Source organism: Pagrus pagrus (assembly GCF_965226575.1).
Source record: "Pagrus pagrus genome assembly, chromosome: 19".
NCBI classification, from domain to species: Eukaryota; Metazoa; Chordata; class Actinopteri; order Spariformes; family Sparidae; genus Pagrus; species Pagrus pagrus.
The window spans coordinates 23,570,544-23,585,481 of record NC_140203.1 but is presented as its reverse complement, the minus strand read 5'-3'; the positions used below and the strand labels follow the sequence as shown (position 1 = coordinate 23,585,481).

Genomic DNA, 14,938 nt, shown 5'->3' with positions numbered 1-14,938 from the left:
TCGTCCCGTCAGCACTTTAAACATAAAAACTGTTGATTAAATTCCCCTCAGATCCGGAACATGAGGCAGATTAAACATGCGTCTGTATTTGGAAACAACAAGTGGATCTGTGCTCTCCACTGCTTTCTCTATAAGCTGTTACATGGCTTTCAGTTTGTTTGAGAGTGACAGGCTGTGAAGGGCCAACAGGCAGGGCCACTTTACGCGGCAACAAATAAGCCTTTATGTCGAACCCGCACCTGTGTGTTTTCGCCGGCTTTTTCCCTGCGAAAGAAACCCGCACATGCAGGGTGTAATTTGCAGAAATAGGCCAGTCATTTTTGTACCTGCAGGCTGTGGGCTGCACACAAAAAAGAAAAAGCAAAAAAAAAAAAAAAAAAGCAAAGTACTGTAAAGTATTTCCAGAGAGGTGTGTGCTGTTGTGGTTGAAGTGGTGACCCATAGGGGTTAGCATGCAGGTCAAACACTGCACTTGTTTCAATGTAGGCTACTTTTTAGTCTAACCAATAATAATAAAGAGAAAATCTGTCTACATAAAATACAGGCGGACAGATGCATTCATAGAGATGCATATGAGTAATAATAATAATAATAATAATAATAATAATACAAAATACATGTGAAATAAACACAATAATGTAAATACATGCAACAAATAAATAATAAATAAACATTTTACACTCATTTTCATCAAAGTTTGATTTCCTCCAGGGTGCATGCACCTTCGCAGTTCCCTCCAGAGGAGGAAAATCACCTTTTCCAACCCCAATTAGCCCAATTAACCCAATCCAAATCAGACCAGCCAATCACCGCACCAATCAGCCAATCAATCAAACCAACAAACCAATTTTTCTTTCTAAATTTATTTATTTTTCCTGCAGATTTTCCGCTCTCTCCTGTAGCAGCAGCAGCAGCAGCAGCAGCTCGGTGCTCGGCGCGGTGGTGTTAGACGAGAATGTAAGCTAGGTGGCCGCACGAACACATTTATCACGCCGAGGCTGTGCCAGACGCACATGGGATCCGTCCTGCGTACCCGGGGATCTTCAGCACCCGCAGCCGAGCGGAGGGCACCCTGAGCCCGGTCAGGAGCAGCGCTCACCCTGCCTGGACTCTTCCACTGACACAACACACGCACAAAACAGCCACTGCACATTTGTGAGGTGATCTTTTTTCCTCCCTGAGAGGCTCACGGAGACACAGTGTGTTATTTATTTATATCGTGTGTGAGCCTGACAGTCAGCCGCGGCGGACGAACTGCGTCTTAGCGCGGAGAGGTCGGACTTCTTTGGCTGGGGGGAAACACACCAAAACACACGCGAAAAGACTCCCGTCCTGTCGCCCCCAGTCTTTTATTTCCTGTCAGTTTTTTTCATGCGATTTATTTCCTGCTGCCAAAACCAGGAACCCGGGACTGAGCCCCTTGCTCCGAGGATGAAAGAAAACTAGATCTGTGATCGAGGCTTTGAGGTTGTTTTACTGGATTTATTTCGCTGTGGAGGAAAAAGAGATCCGGGAGCGGAGCGGTGCGCAAAAAAAAGCCGAGGTCTTCCTCCTCTCTTCTCTCCTCTTCCCTCCCTCTATCTCCCCATCTATCAATCTGTCTACCTATCCTGTTCTGTCTATCTATCTCTGCATTTGTTTCCATGTTTTAGGTCCGTGCGATTTTGCTAAAATGCATCATCAACAGCGGATGGCAGCTTTGGGAACAGACAAGGAACTGAGTGACTTACTGGATTTCAGCGCGGTAAGGAAACCCACCTTCTTCTTACTGTTAATATGAATATGATGAGTAGTGTGACAGTAGGAGCCGTAGAAAGAGAATAAACGCGTCCTGTAGGCTTCATAGAGCCACCACTGTTTACATGTTTAACGGCACATAAGCTGCATATAATGTTTTTACCTCACTCAGTCTTTTCAACTGTTTGCACACAAAAAAAACGGAAAAAAAGTTGTTTATGTAGAGTAACTTGCAGAAAAAGTCAGTGCATATTGTTGGTTTTGTAATTTCTTTTTTCCTTATGTGTGTGTGTGTGTGTGTGTGCAGAGAATTGTGATGCTGCATTAGTAATTTTGTTGTCTTATAGATGCGAAACAGCGATTTGAAAATGTTCCCAACATCCATGGTAGTATATCTCATTTTAAGTCCTTTGTTTCTTAATGTGTAAACCTGATTTTTTTTTTTTTTTAGCCCATGCTAGGATTTAGAAAATGTTTCTTTTATTTTTAATGTCTGTGTGAGTTGATGAGCTGCTCCATGCACTCTGCAACCGGGGCTGGACAGAATATTTCAGATGCAAAAGGCTCGATGGTGGATCATGAAACCTTGCATGACAGACAGATAGACAAACAAACAAACTGAGAACACGTTAGATGTTCCCTCAGCAGGCTGCTCAATATCCAAACTCACGACTCCGCGTAAAAGTTTGCGCTTTTTTGGTTCAGGAGCAGCCCGTGTTGTGAACTTGACGGACAGGAAACAGCGTCCCCGCTCTCGGCCATGTTTTCTCTGCGCCTCTCCTCCTCTGGGAGCAACTTTTGCTCTGAAGAGGAGGAGGGGGAGAAAAAAAAAAAAAATCCCAAACACTCCAAATTGAGGAGAAGAAAAAAAAAAACCGGACTTACATTAATCCTGTTATGAAACGTATAGAGAGAGACAGCGTGAACACGATGGTATCATAACATAACTGAAGGAACGAGGCGGGTGATGATGTCTGAGGTGCACAAAATCCAGGAGGAGAAAATCAACCGCATTTTCATGCAATATCGTAAGTTTCTGCAAGAATGTTAACGCAATAAACAAATTAGATCACAGCTGAGGCCTGTGCACGCGGTGGAAGTGGAACTGGAGTAGTCCTGGAATATTTCAGAGATATCTCAGGAGGCACTATTAACGCGTAATATCAAGAGGGACTGGTGATGCTGCATGAGATTCAAAAATAGGAGACAAAAGCCCCATAAATGTACATATCACTCTGTATTTGAATGTCAGTGTAGTAAATAGATAGATATGTTATATTATAAAATCACAGCTGAGGCCTGCATACACACATAGCTGATTATTATGGGAATATCATAAAGATATTATTGGAATATCTATTATAAGAGCAATACAAGCTGCACAATAATCTCCTATAGCTGCAGTAAAGCGATTTTTTAAAAATATTAAAGAAACTCTAGGTCACACAGTATGGATCCACTCACTACACCATAAATACAATCATCTCAGAATGCTATAGGAATATTATACGACTATTATCATGAGATTTTGAACAAATGACGTAGAGTATAACATGGCTCAATCGCAATATTCTAACAATTGCAAATATGTGCTGTCATGGTTATATAGGCCTGTGTAGGTTGAACCATAAATACATTGTTAAAGTCTCCATGGAGGTATTATAGGTGACAAAAGTCCAATAAAATCACTGCAGGCTCATTATGTAGTGGCACACACGTCCTCTCAGGCCTCCATAACAACACTTCAGGAAAGTTATAGTAACATTTACTCAATAAGACTTACATAAAACCCTGTTATGAAACGTAGAAATACAGCGTGAACATGATGATGTCACAAGAGATCAGGCTGCTGTAGCGAATAAGGCGGCCGATGCTGCGTGACGCGCAAAAATAGGAGGTAAAAAGCCCCAAATATACCTTTAAATCTGTATTGGAATGTCAATGCAATAAATAGATACAGAACCACAGCTGAGGCCTGCACACACACTGGAACTGACTCTGTAGGCGTATTATAGAAATATAAAGATATCTTTTTTTTGTTATTATAAGAGGAATATAACTGACACATTAATCACTTACAGCCACACCACAGTGATTTTTCAATATTGTAGAAACTCTATAGGTCACACAGTATGTATCCACTCACTGTACAATAAACAAACATGATAATCTCTGAGTGCTATAGGAATATTATAGGATTGTAATATGAGATTTTTAACAAATGACACACAATAAGATCGCTGCTTTGTCAGAATTGATTTCCACAGATGTGGAACATGCCTCCATAGCAGTATAATAATAATTAAAAATATGTGCTGTCATGGCTGTACCATAAATACATTGTTTAAGTCTCTATAGAGGTATTACAGGTGACAAAAGTCCAATAAAATCACTGCAAACTCACCATTTAGTGGGACACACACTCTCTCAGGTCTCCATAAGAACATTAAAGGAATATTATAGGAATGTTAAAGTGACATATATCCAAAAAAGCTTAGAGTACGACAGTTACATTCATAAAAAAGTACCACAGACGTATGTTAATCCATATGAGAATATTTTTTTAAAACTATTTTAGTGAAATAGGATCATTAAATTCATAATTGAGCCATAAAGACCTAACAAACCTCTGCTGGAATAGTGTAAACTATTTTAATAATGTGAACAGAAAGCCTTTGTACAGCATAAAATACTCTGAAAAGCTCAATAGTAATATTACAGGTGGCCATTAAGTCAAGTTAAATCACCACACACTCCTCATTTATTGCACACACATTAGGAGTATTATTGGGTTATAATTATGGACAAAAATACAACAAAATCTTTTTTTTTTTGGAAGAACAGACATGCACCTGAGTGTCTGTGGTACATCACAGGAATATTACAGACATTTGTCCTGGGTCTCATTTTTTACAGGTTTCCAAAAACGTCAGTCAGCCCGTCTTAAATTATATTTCTTGAAAAAATGTTCAAACAAAGGAGGGCAGCAGCAGCTACAGTGCCTCTCTTCTCATTATAAACGCAGGCCCGTCCCATTAATTTATGCGATCATCTGTCTTTGCACGCCCACAAGCTGACACCAGCAGCTCAAAGTGCCTCGACTGGGATATCGATAGACCTGATAATCAGAATTAGATCTTTCAGCTCGCAAACATTTGTTTCCTCTTTATTCATTGCAGCCGTGAGGGAGATCGAATGCACGAGGAGCCTCGTTATCCGAGACACACACTTATAAGGCCCCACAGGCTGTATTAAGAACAATGACAGATCAAGCATCTATTGTCTTAGTCAGGGTCTAATTTGCTTATATAGTGGTCGATTTAAAAGAAAAGAAAATCTCCCTCAAAACCTCAAATCCTGAAAAGCTTTTAGCATCTGAAAGTGTGTTCACCATCACTGAGATTCCACCATCAAACAGCCCGACACACAGGCCTGATGTTTATCCAGAGAGGTTATCTGTCGGGGTCAGATGTCTCACTTTGATAATGTGAACTGTTCTCCTGTGAAGCTTTACAGTAGCTCTTACAGTAAAACAGCAGGACTCAGTATACAGCTTCAGTCTCTGTCTTAACGTGGGCTTGATTTTCCTGTAGATGTATAGAGCAGATGGTAACTAGTTCTGATGATTATCTCATATGTTTAAGTCAGATATGAAGTAGATATGAAGTGCTTCCTTCCAAAATGAGCCGTCCAACATTTGGCAAAAGTGACATGAATGAAAGTGAATGAAAAACCCATTTATAATTAAGGTGAGCAGGTGATTAATTTCATCCTGTTTATTTTTCACAGATGCTGAATGAGGTATTTGATGCGTCCCAAAAATGTTCCCACAGTGTTTTGGAAAATGAACTCTTCATATCTGTGTTCAGCTCTGAGCTGAGAGTCTGTGTGATCATTAGGGCTGGGTATCGAGCATCAATACGCTTCGAGTTCAGACCCAAATGTGTCCAAAGTATTGAAAATACTCAAGAGGTGTGGACTTCGGTCATGACATGGACCAGAGCCAGACTCAAGTCACAAATCTGATCTGACTTTAGAAAAGAAACCGTTGACTTTAACACCGATGACTAGTGACTTAACACTCTAGCTGTCTGACTTGGAATGACTTAGAATTCTTATCAAGCCTAAAAATGAAAGTCTCCTCCAGGCAAAGTGTGCTCCAGTTGAATGTTTTTGCTTCACTGTGTAGAATGATGTACGTGAAGAGTTTGACACTAGAAGGCTGTTCTCACTTTTATCGCTCAAAGTGTAAATTTTCCCTGTGCTCATTTAAAAATCTGATTTTAAGAGGCGGGCCCACAAGCATGATTTGGAAGCCAATCCTGGTCCAACATTCAGAATACACAAGGGTGATGTGGAACCTTGAAGTCTCCAGTGCACATACATTGAGAATGGACTTTGAACTGACAGTTTTTACGGTCAGACAATACATGTGTGAAGGATCCTTAAACATGAGTAATTCAAAAAAATCAACAACACACTGATACTTCAGAAACGGCAAAACTGCTGTGGTTAGTCAACAAAACATCAGCATGCAACTCATCCAGCTAGAATGATATGATGTTAAATGTTTTAAAAAAGTATTTAAAATAAAAATTATTTGTGTTCACCATGCTGACTGGTGTTAGATCTAGTGAAGGGCACACACTGACTTTACACAAAGTTAAGGACTTGGACCTGGTTTGAGACATGTTGGCCATGATTGCAGTCTTTATTTTTGACATGCTTGATGCTTACCTGTAGTCCCATGGGTCCTGACTTGGGTCTTGAGTTGGGACTTGACTGAGGGTGTACCTGTCCTAGGACTTGACTCAGGACTTATCGGTCTTTCCATACATCTTGAGACCTGACTTGAGTTTGGATTTGTTAGTCTTGACTTGCGACTTGATGTAGGACCTGGGACTTGACTCAGCATTTGTTGGCCTTGATATCGGACTTGACTTGGAACTTGGGCTCTTTGTGGGACTTAATTGTCATGACTTAAGACTTGACAGCAAAGATTTGAGACTTACTTACAACTTGTGACATTGTCCCACCTCTGTAGCCATTAAGTCCTCGTCAGATTTAAGATTGTTTACTGAATCTTTGATCAGATAGATCCTGATTTCAATCAAAATTTGAAACTTTGGCTTCTTTTGTTAAAATAAAACATATTTATATTTCTTTACGTAAGACATAGAAAAGATCATATCATTTTGGTATTGGTACCAAAACATCTGATACCCAGCCCCGGTGATGATGGACTTTTTGCTTTCTTGATAAATATCACACAGAGTTTCCTTCCAAAACAACATATCTCCTATTTAAAAAGCAGAAAAAAAGGATTTGATATGATGGAAATAAAGATAAATGAGCGATAATTAAATTTAAGATATTTCCTTGTTAATTTGATTGTAATGTGATTAGCATCTTGCAGCAGCATTTTGCTGCCAAATGTTGCCCTGGCGTTTTGGAATGAAGCTCTTCATGTGTAGCTGCAGTGATGTTTCTGTAGAGATGTGTCTTGCTGTCTGCAGTGTCAGTGCTCTCCGAGGTAATGTGCGCTCTGTTTGTCTTGTAGATGTTTTCCCCTCCTGTTAGCAGTGGAAAGAACGGGCCGACCTCCCTGGGGAGCGGACATTTCTCCGGCTCAAGTACGTCACCCTTTCCTTTTTTTCCCTTCTTCTTCTTCTCTTTTCCTTCACTCAGCCTCCTCCTCCCCCTCTTTTTACACCTGCTCGTTGCTGCTTCGCTTGCTGTTTGAATTTTCTTGTGTTGGTAACCATGTTCTGTACATGCAGATGCAGTATTTGGATTTGATGCTGTTTTTCTTTGTGGATGATTTTTTATTTTTATTTTGAGAAGACTTGGAAAAACTGCAGGATTTGTCTTTATAAACTGTAACTTGCTCGTATGTTATTGAAATACTCTGGTTGGTGTTGATGTTGAGCTGGTTGCTGTCTTTTGTACTAAAATGATGCTTTAAACGTCAAATGTTGCTCAAACAGTGAGGTTAATTGTACGGCTCTGGTTACATGTTCATCTATCCTAATACTTACCTATCCTGTCTGTGGCATTCCTGAGCCCACTGATTCCCACAGAAGATGTAAATACAGCTGGTCGCTGTAGTTTTTTAGCAAATGCTTCTCAAACAGGAGGAAATGGTGCATTTCTTGGGGATTATTTTCAGCAGTGTATTGGCATTGACCAGCGAGGTGGAATTTTATAATATGTGACCAAGTGTGACATTTATTGTGTAGTTTGTATGTATTTGTTCCTGCTGTACGTCACAGTAAATGACATATGAACGCTGCGGTGTAAAATACAGCCGTGAGGTGATGTTGTGATTTTTCATGTTTCTGTATTTCGGGGCAACACGTTTGTTTTTCAGCTGCTCAAATTCATTCCTGAAGGAGACTTCCTGTTTTTCTGATTTGCTGCTCTCATTCTTTCCTGCCTCTGTGTATGTGTGTGTGTGTGTGTGTGTGTGTGTTGTGCAGATCTGTTCACTGTGTTTTTCTACACAGTGGTGTTGTTGGTGTGGAGCAGGCACAGTTTGGTTTAATCAGTGGTGGGACATGGTGGCTTTGACTTTGAAATGTTCTGGATGTGAGTGTCTGAATGTGAAGTTAAACTGTGCAGTCAGTAGTGTTCTGTTTTATTCATTCATTAAGTCAGTACATCAGTGAGGGATAATCTGGTGAGAAAGTCGGTCAGTCTGTAGGTATTGTGTTATCGATTCATTCGATAGGGGTGTGGAACGTTTTCGATTCTAAGATCCATCGAGGCAGATTGTGTGTGTAAAATTAGCCTCACAACAATTAAGTACATTGGCGACACAGCAAATTTGAGGAATCACGTAAGCTGCTTCGACCCTGAGCTAACATCTTCAACCATAAAGAACACAGCAAGCCCAGTTATTCAGCCAAGAATTGATGAAGCCCTGTCAACTTCGCTGCCCAGCTCTTAGAGAGGTGTGTATAGCATACATGTTTATGATGTTTGTCACATTTAGTATATTTTGGTATATTACAGCACCTTTGTAATGCACTGTACAATGATTTTTTTTACTGAGGTCGGTCACAGATGCTGGTATTGAAAAGATGCAGCCCTTTATATTGTAGACTGGTCTAGTCTGGACCTTCTTAATAAAAACAGAGTTCAGATTTATCTGACTGCTTGTATTGTTTGATGAAAAATGAGCCATGTGAAAAAAAGTGAGGATGTGAATCGTTTGCAGGTGAATCATAATCGGATCGTGAGGACAGTGCAGATTCACACCTCTATCATTCACCCAGTCATCCAGTCAGTCAGTGAGTCAGTTCGTTAGTAAGTGATTGATGTGTCATACCTTCACCCATTCATTTGTGCTTCCATCGGGTTAGTCAGTTACCAGATTAGCAAGGGAGTCGGTAAAAGTACTTCATGTGCAAGTCAGCCCTTTTACAGTAATACACTGAGCCTTTCGTTCATCCGTTCATTCATTCATTCATTCATTCATTCATTCATTCATTCATTTGTCCATCCAGTCAGTCTGGAAACCAGTGAGTTCATCATTAATATAGTCTATCATTGTGTTATTATTTGATTGGGTCAGTCAGTAACTTTGGCCATGTTCAGACTGACTTTAGCCTTTTGTGAGTCCGCCCCTGCGACGTGGCGGGGCTATGACGCAGAGGGCTCTGCAAACATCCTGCAGGGTCATCTGGCAAAAAAAGTTGAACTTGACTCCACTTTACCAAACCACAATGTGATATCATTTAACAAAGTGCTGTGGTAGTGAATTAAACAAGTGCAAGCATACATTACCTGTGGATTCATACCAGTTAACGGCCTGAACGCCTGCTTACTGAGTCAATCTGAAAGTTGTGTTTATGTGCAGATGTGTTTCTCCCAGCTGAGTTGTTCCACTTAAAAAAGACAACACCTTTAAATCATTGATTATGGAGTGATGATGAAATGTGCCATGTGCAGTGATTGCTGAGAGCTGCTGTTGTACTTTTTTGCCTATATTGTTAAAGGTGCAGTATATTAAAATTGTCCTTGTTTCTGTTGAGCTTGAATGAAATGTGTTTACTATGAGTGAACAAGGTAATTAAGCTTGTCCTAGTTCAGTAAAAGAAAGAACTGTGCACAATCATATGTTTATGAAAACATAAATATGTTGAAGAATATTTCTTTCAGTGACATTTTGTGTGTTTATTATTTATTATTTAGTTTTTAGACAAAAAAATGTAAAATGTAGCAACTCATCACTTGTATGCAGCTCCCGGCTGAAACAATGGCAGCTATTGAACTATTACCTCTTGAGGTACAAAGTAGTAACACCACTTTGACACGGGCTGGCGCTAGCTGGTTAGCATGCTAACTTCAGTAAACATCTCTGCAACACAGTACACAGACATCTCTGACAATATTCAAATGTACTAAAATGTGACTTAACATCATATTGCACCTTTAATACGTCACAAAAAGTTGAGTCTTTTTGATGTTTAGTGAGCTATTTATCTGGTTGTCGGTCAATAAACCAGTCAGCTTAAATCAGCTGATGAACAAACAGACTTCCCGACAGAAAAACACAAGTTGCTAAATTACTATATATAAAAATCTCAAATATTCTAATATATTGACAATAGTTGCAATGAGTATGTGGTAGACAATTATATTATAATAAACAAATTGTCCACTGTGTTCTACTTCTCTCCTGATCCTCCTGTCTCTATTCGTTCTATATTTGACCTCTGCTTTGATCATACATGAGGCTGCAGGTCCTGCTGCATTCCCCTCATGTATTTCAGAGCATGTTATTCTACTACATGTGTCACATTCTATAACATCCACAGTCTTTACGAGATGAGCACAACCTACATCCTTCAGAGCAGGACGATACTTTTCCTTTTAAATCATTCCTGGAAGCTTTTCACAGAAAACAGCCGGGTCGTTTCTGTTGCTACCGCTCATGTTATTTGCCCATAAACGGTGTTCGGAAGCCATTTTGTTTGTTGGCTGGAAAACAGAGAGATGTCGAGACGTCTTCTTTGTTTACTGCTTCGTTATGTGGTTGTTGTTGTTTGTGCTCTGCGGTTTCGGTGGTGTTGTTTGCTCCCGTGCCGTGCATACAAATGTGAGGAAGGACGACAAATGTTCCGATTTTGGGAAAAAAAGACACAGTTTATGTAGAATTTGTAGCGGTTGTTAGGCCTCGGCTTGCTGCTTCGATGTGTATCTTCATTTTGAGATTGTTGTGGGCTTTTTTTTTTTTTGCTTTTGATACAAGAACACACACTGGTGTCACACACGCATGCACTCATCCCTGCACACAAATCACACTCTGTTTCTCGTGCACACACATCTAAACACCCACATGTACAAGACGCAACACACACACACACACACACACACACACACACACACACACACACACACACACACACACACACACTCCGCTCACCCCTGCTGTGGCTTTCTGCAGGCCTCGGCATTTTGATGAGCCTGGCGCTGTTTGTGAATGCAGCTAATTAGAACTCTATAGACCTCCACAACCATGAGAGCAGCAGTTTCAAAAGGCTGGGGCGAGGCCAGGGGCTGGGACGCACCAACACTAAACCGGGTCCAAAAAGGTTCAGGTTAATAGTCATAGATATCAGACAAGTTCTAAAAAACTACATTTAGAGATGTATTTAAAGATGAAACGTTACATTCAAGTTCACTCCTGTCAAGTATACTCATCACTTTCAACACTTTAATTTCCTTGGATGAGAGTCATTTATCTTATCTTATCTTATTTCATCTTATCTTATCTTATTCATTGATATCAGTTTATATGGCATTGTTAAATCTAAACAGAGCAGCTTTGGTTCAAGGCCTAAACTGGACTTGGCAGCAGTTCAGGGGCCACCAAGGGGCCCCGAAACTGCTGAATAAGAATGCAAAAAATGCTTTTGTATCTCCAAGATGTCAACTCTTCACAAACTATGAAGTAATCCGAATCCAAATGGATTTGGGAAAGTGTTATGACCTCAAGGGGTTAAAGTTAAAGACGAAGCATGCAGTTCTTGAAAATGCCCTGATCTTGAATTTTAATGTCCCGTTCAATTTTTGTTGTTGTTTTGTGAGCCAACATCAGACAGACCAAAGTGAACTGTGCTTATTCATCTTATTTGTACTCTAATTGGAGGGTGGTGGACATGCAGCCCTGCAAAGGTTCAATCAACCACAGTACACTTTTATTTACTCTCATTATCACATTTAACATTTTCTTTCAACCCATTATGTAATTTTTATAACTGGTTGAATTTGCAGTATTTTGACGTCAACATTATTTTCATTCGTTTGAGGCTTTGAGGTTTGACTTGCACTCTTTTAATTATGCAATCTTGTCAGTTTTTGCTGTCACCTAGTATTATAATAATGGTAGCGGCTTGAAATGTGCATTAACTCACTTTTTCTTTTAGGAAACTTGGCCACTTATAGCTAATGACGGACAAAACTATGACTGCTTGATACTGGAAAAAACTGATTTTGCAATAGTGTAGCTTTCTGCGATTAATATTGCTATATGAAAACATGAAATGAAAAAGTGCATTTAAATTGATAGTGATACCAGGCAGATTTCTCTTGTAGATTAGTCATGGAAAATGAGAACTTTTCCTCCAGAGTTTTCCTTTTTGTATCAAGCAACAAAAAAGTTGTAGCTTACCTTTTTTTTTACTATAGGGTAGACTTTTAATATGGAGATGTTTATTATTATATCTTAAAAGGTTTTTTTTTCCTGGAACTGATATTAAACCACATAACATAAGAGGAAGGCTCTGGGGCTGTATATATTATGTCCAACCAATATATAAATTCTCAATTGTACAAAAAAACCCCACCCCTAAAAGGTCCTCTTGATAATAATTACTAATAGAACCTTTAAAGAATAAAACATTGCATTAATTCATGACAGAGTTTGAGGAAAATAAGTTCGTATAGAGATACCCACACTGCACTACACTACTGCATCACACACTGACATTTAAACTCCCTATATTAACAGAGGTCTTCTGCCACAATACAGGAAGTCCCGAGCACAAAGAACACAGTTCATCCGTAAATTCTTCTGAAAATAGGTGGAGGTTGCCGAAAATGGCTTAAAAAATACAACATCTACAGCGAAATCAGGACATAAAGGAGACAAGAGCGTGGATGAAAGCGGGGAACACAAGTGTTGTGTAAAAATAACATGTCAGTCATGCAGCGAGGCAGAGGAATAAAACAGGTTTTAGGATTTGGTTTATCTGATGCTTTTGAGGACAAGGAGTGACATTTTTTCCAAACATGCCTCACGTAGAGGTTGAATTTTGAAATGACAAGCCGCACACAATGCTGTGAATAAATTTCAGTTTTGAAGCCCTCTCCTCATTCGGTGTAAGTCCTCGTATTTTTGGCGATAAATTCACCTTAAAGCACAAAAGCGTCTAAACATAAACGCCACACAATCCCCACGAGTCCCAGCTGACACGCTCAGCCCACGGTCATCGCCAACCAGGAAGTGGATTAGGCGTTTTAATTATTGGGAGATTTTGCCGTTGTTGTTTATTTTGGGATCATCCCTGGAAAGATAATGCACACTTCAAACTCTGTGTGTGTTTCTAATCTCCTCCTGGATGGAGCCGTTCAGCGAGCGGCTTCACTCTGCCTGTCAAAACCGCTGCCACCGCCACTCGTCTATTTCAGGTCTTGGCTGGTTTCAGTGTTTTTCCTCTTTTTTTTAACGCTGTTATAACCTCTCAGATCCGCTGTTTGTCTCCCTGTCAGTGGTGTTGGAAGGGGACTGAGGTGTGTGTGTGTGTCCGTGTGTGTGTGTGTGTGTGTGTGCGTGTGTGCGAGTGTGAGAGAGAGAGTAAACGCCTGTGTTCATAGGAGAATGAGTGTTGGGCATAAAAATGTGTGTCTGAGAGATTTGAAGAGGTTTTGAATGTGTGTGTGTGAACATGTATGTGTGTGTGTCTAGTTGGGACCAAAGTGGGGGATGGGACGGGAGCTTTGGGGCAGGAGGGCAAACCATCATCCCCGTTGCCATGGAACATAAAGTTGGCAACGGGAGATAGAGGAAGTGTTTCCTCAAGTGTCAGCAGAAAGAAACAAAGAAAAAGAGAAAAGGAAGGGAGAGAGGAAAGGTAAGAGGGAACTGAAAAAGGAGGAAAGAAAGGAAACAAGGAAGGAAGGAAAGAAAATAATGAAGGAGTAAAGAAGGGAAAAGAAACAAGAAAGAAAGTATTACATAAAGAATGGAAAGGTAAGTAACTGATGAAGAAAGAAAGAAGAGATGGAAGAAATGAACCAAGGAAAGAGTGACAATAAAAAATCACAGGAAGACAGGAAAAGAAAAAAGAAATGAAGGAAGGAAGAAAGGAAGGAAGGAAGAAAAGTAAATATGAAGACAGAATAGGAAGAAAGGAAAAGAAAAAAATAATGACAAAATGAAAGAAGTAGGAACTTGAGTGGCACTAAGTAGAGTGCATACCTCCGCCACCAAGGCCCAGCCTTTATTCACTTTAAATTGTACTCACCAGTACACTGGTGTCACCAGCCACCTAAAAACGGCAGATTTTTTTCCAATCAGGATCCATGCATTATTTCCTGAGAAGATGACAAAAATGTTGAAAAACGTCCCGTCTCACAATGTTAAAGAAAGCGAGACAAAGGTCCTGGATCTGTCCTCTTATCCGGATCAACACCATAAGTTAATGTAATGTCTATTCTGGGCAGAGACTCACCCTCCATCCCTGTTTGGTGGCAATCGGTTCAGTAGTTTTTGTGTATTCCTGCTGACAAACCAACCAACAAATGGACACAAATAAAGAATGGAGGAAGAAAACAAGCAAGCAAGACGGTAAAGGAAAGAAGAAAAAAGAAGTCTCCAAAATTCTTCTTGTTTTCAACAAATGCCATGAACAAACAGGCCAAAACCTTCTATTATTCTATTCAGCCATTACCTATACAGAGTTAATATTGGGTGAGAAGCACAGTACACCCTGGACAGATTGCCAGACAAGACTCGGCTGAAACACTGAGACAGACAACACTCAGTCTCAATACCACAACTTAGTTTTTCTCAATGCTTTATGAGTTCTCTACATTATCTGTGGAGCCCTGACTCCCAGTGGTTCCTACTGGTGCCATAAATCTTATAAACTGCTCACAACCTCAGTAATTTCCTAAAACAGCTGGTCACTGT

General features: G+C 40.0%; 1 protein-coding gene across 3 annotated transcripts in view; it reads left to right on the top strand.

Annotated features, from left to right (window-relative positions):
- The first annotated feature begins 951 nt into the window (after nucleotides 1-951).
- tcf4 (transcription factor 4) overlaps nucleotides 952-14,938 on the top strand; it is a 234,850-nt gene continuing 220,863 nt past the window's right edge. For 2 of the 3 annotated variants that reach the window (XM_084383941.1, XM_084383943.1), the window contains exons 1-3: nucleotides 1,584-1,744; nucleotides 2,085-2,123; nucleotides 7,298-7,370. In XM_084383941.1, the coding sequence (XP_084240067.1) occupies nucleotides 1,673-1,744; nucleotides 2,085-2,123; nucleotides 7,298-7,370 (184 nt within the window). In that variant the 5' untranslated portion in view covers nucleotides 1,584-1,672. Of the gene's footprint in view, nucleotides 1,544-1,583; nucleotides 1,745-2,084; nucleotides 2,124-7,297; nucleotides 7,371-14,938 lie in introns of those variants that run through there. The other variant, XM_084383942.1, reaches the window with a different exon arrangement.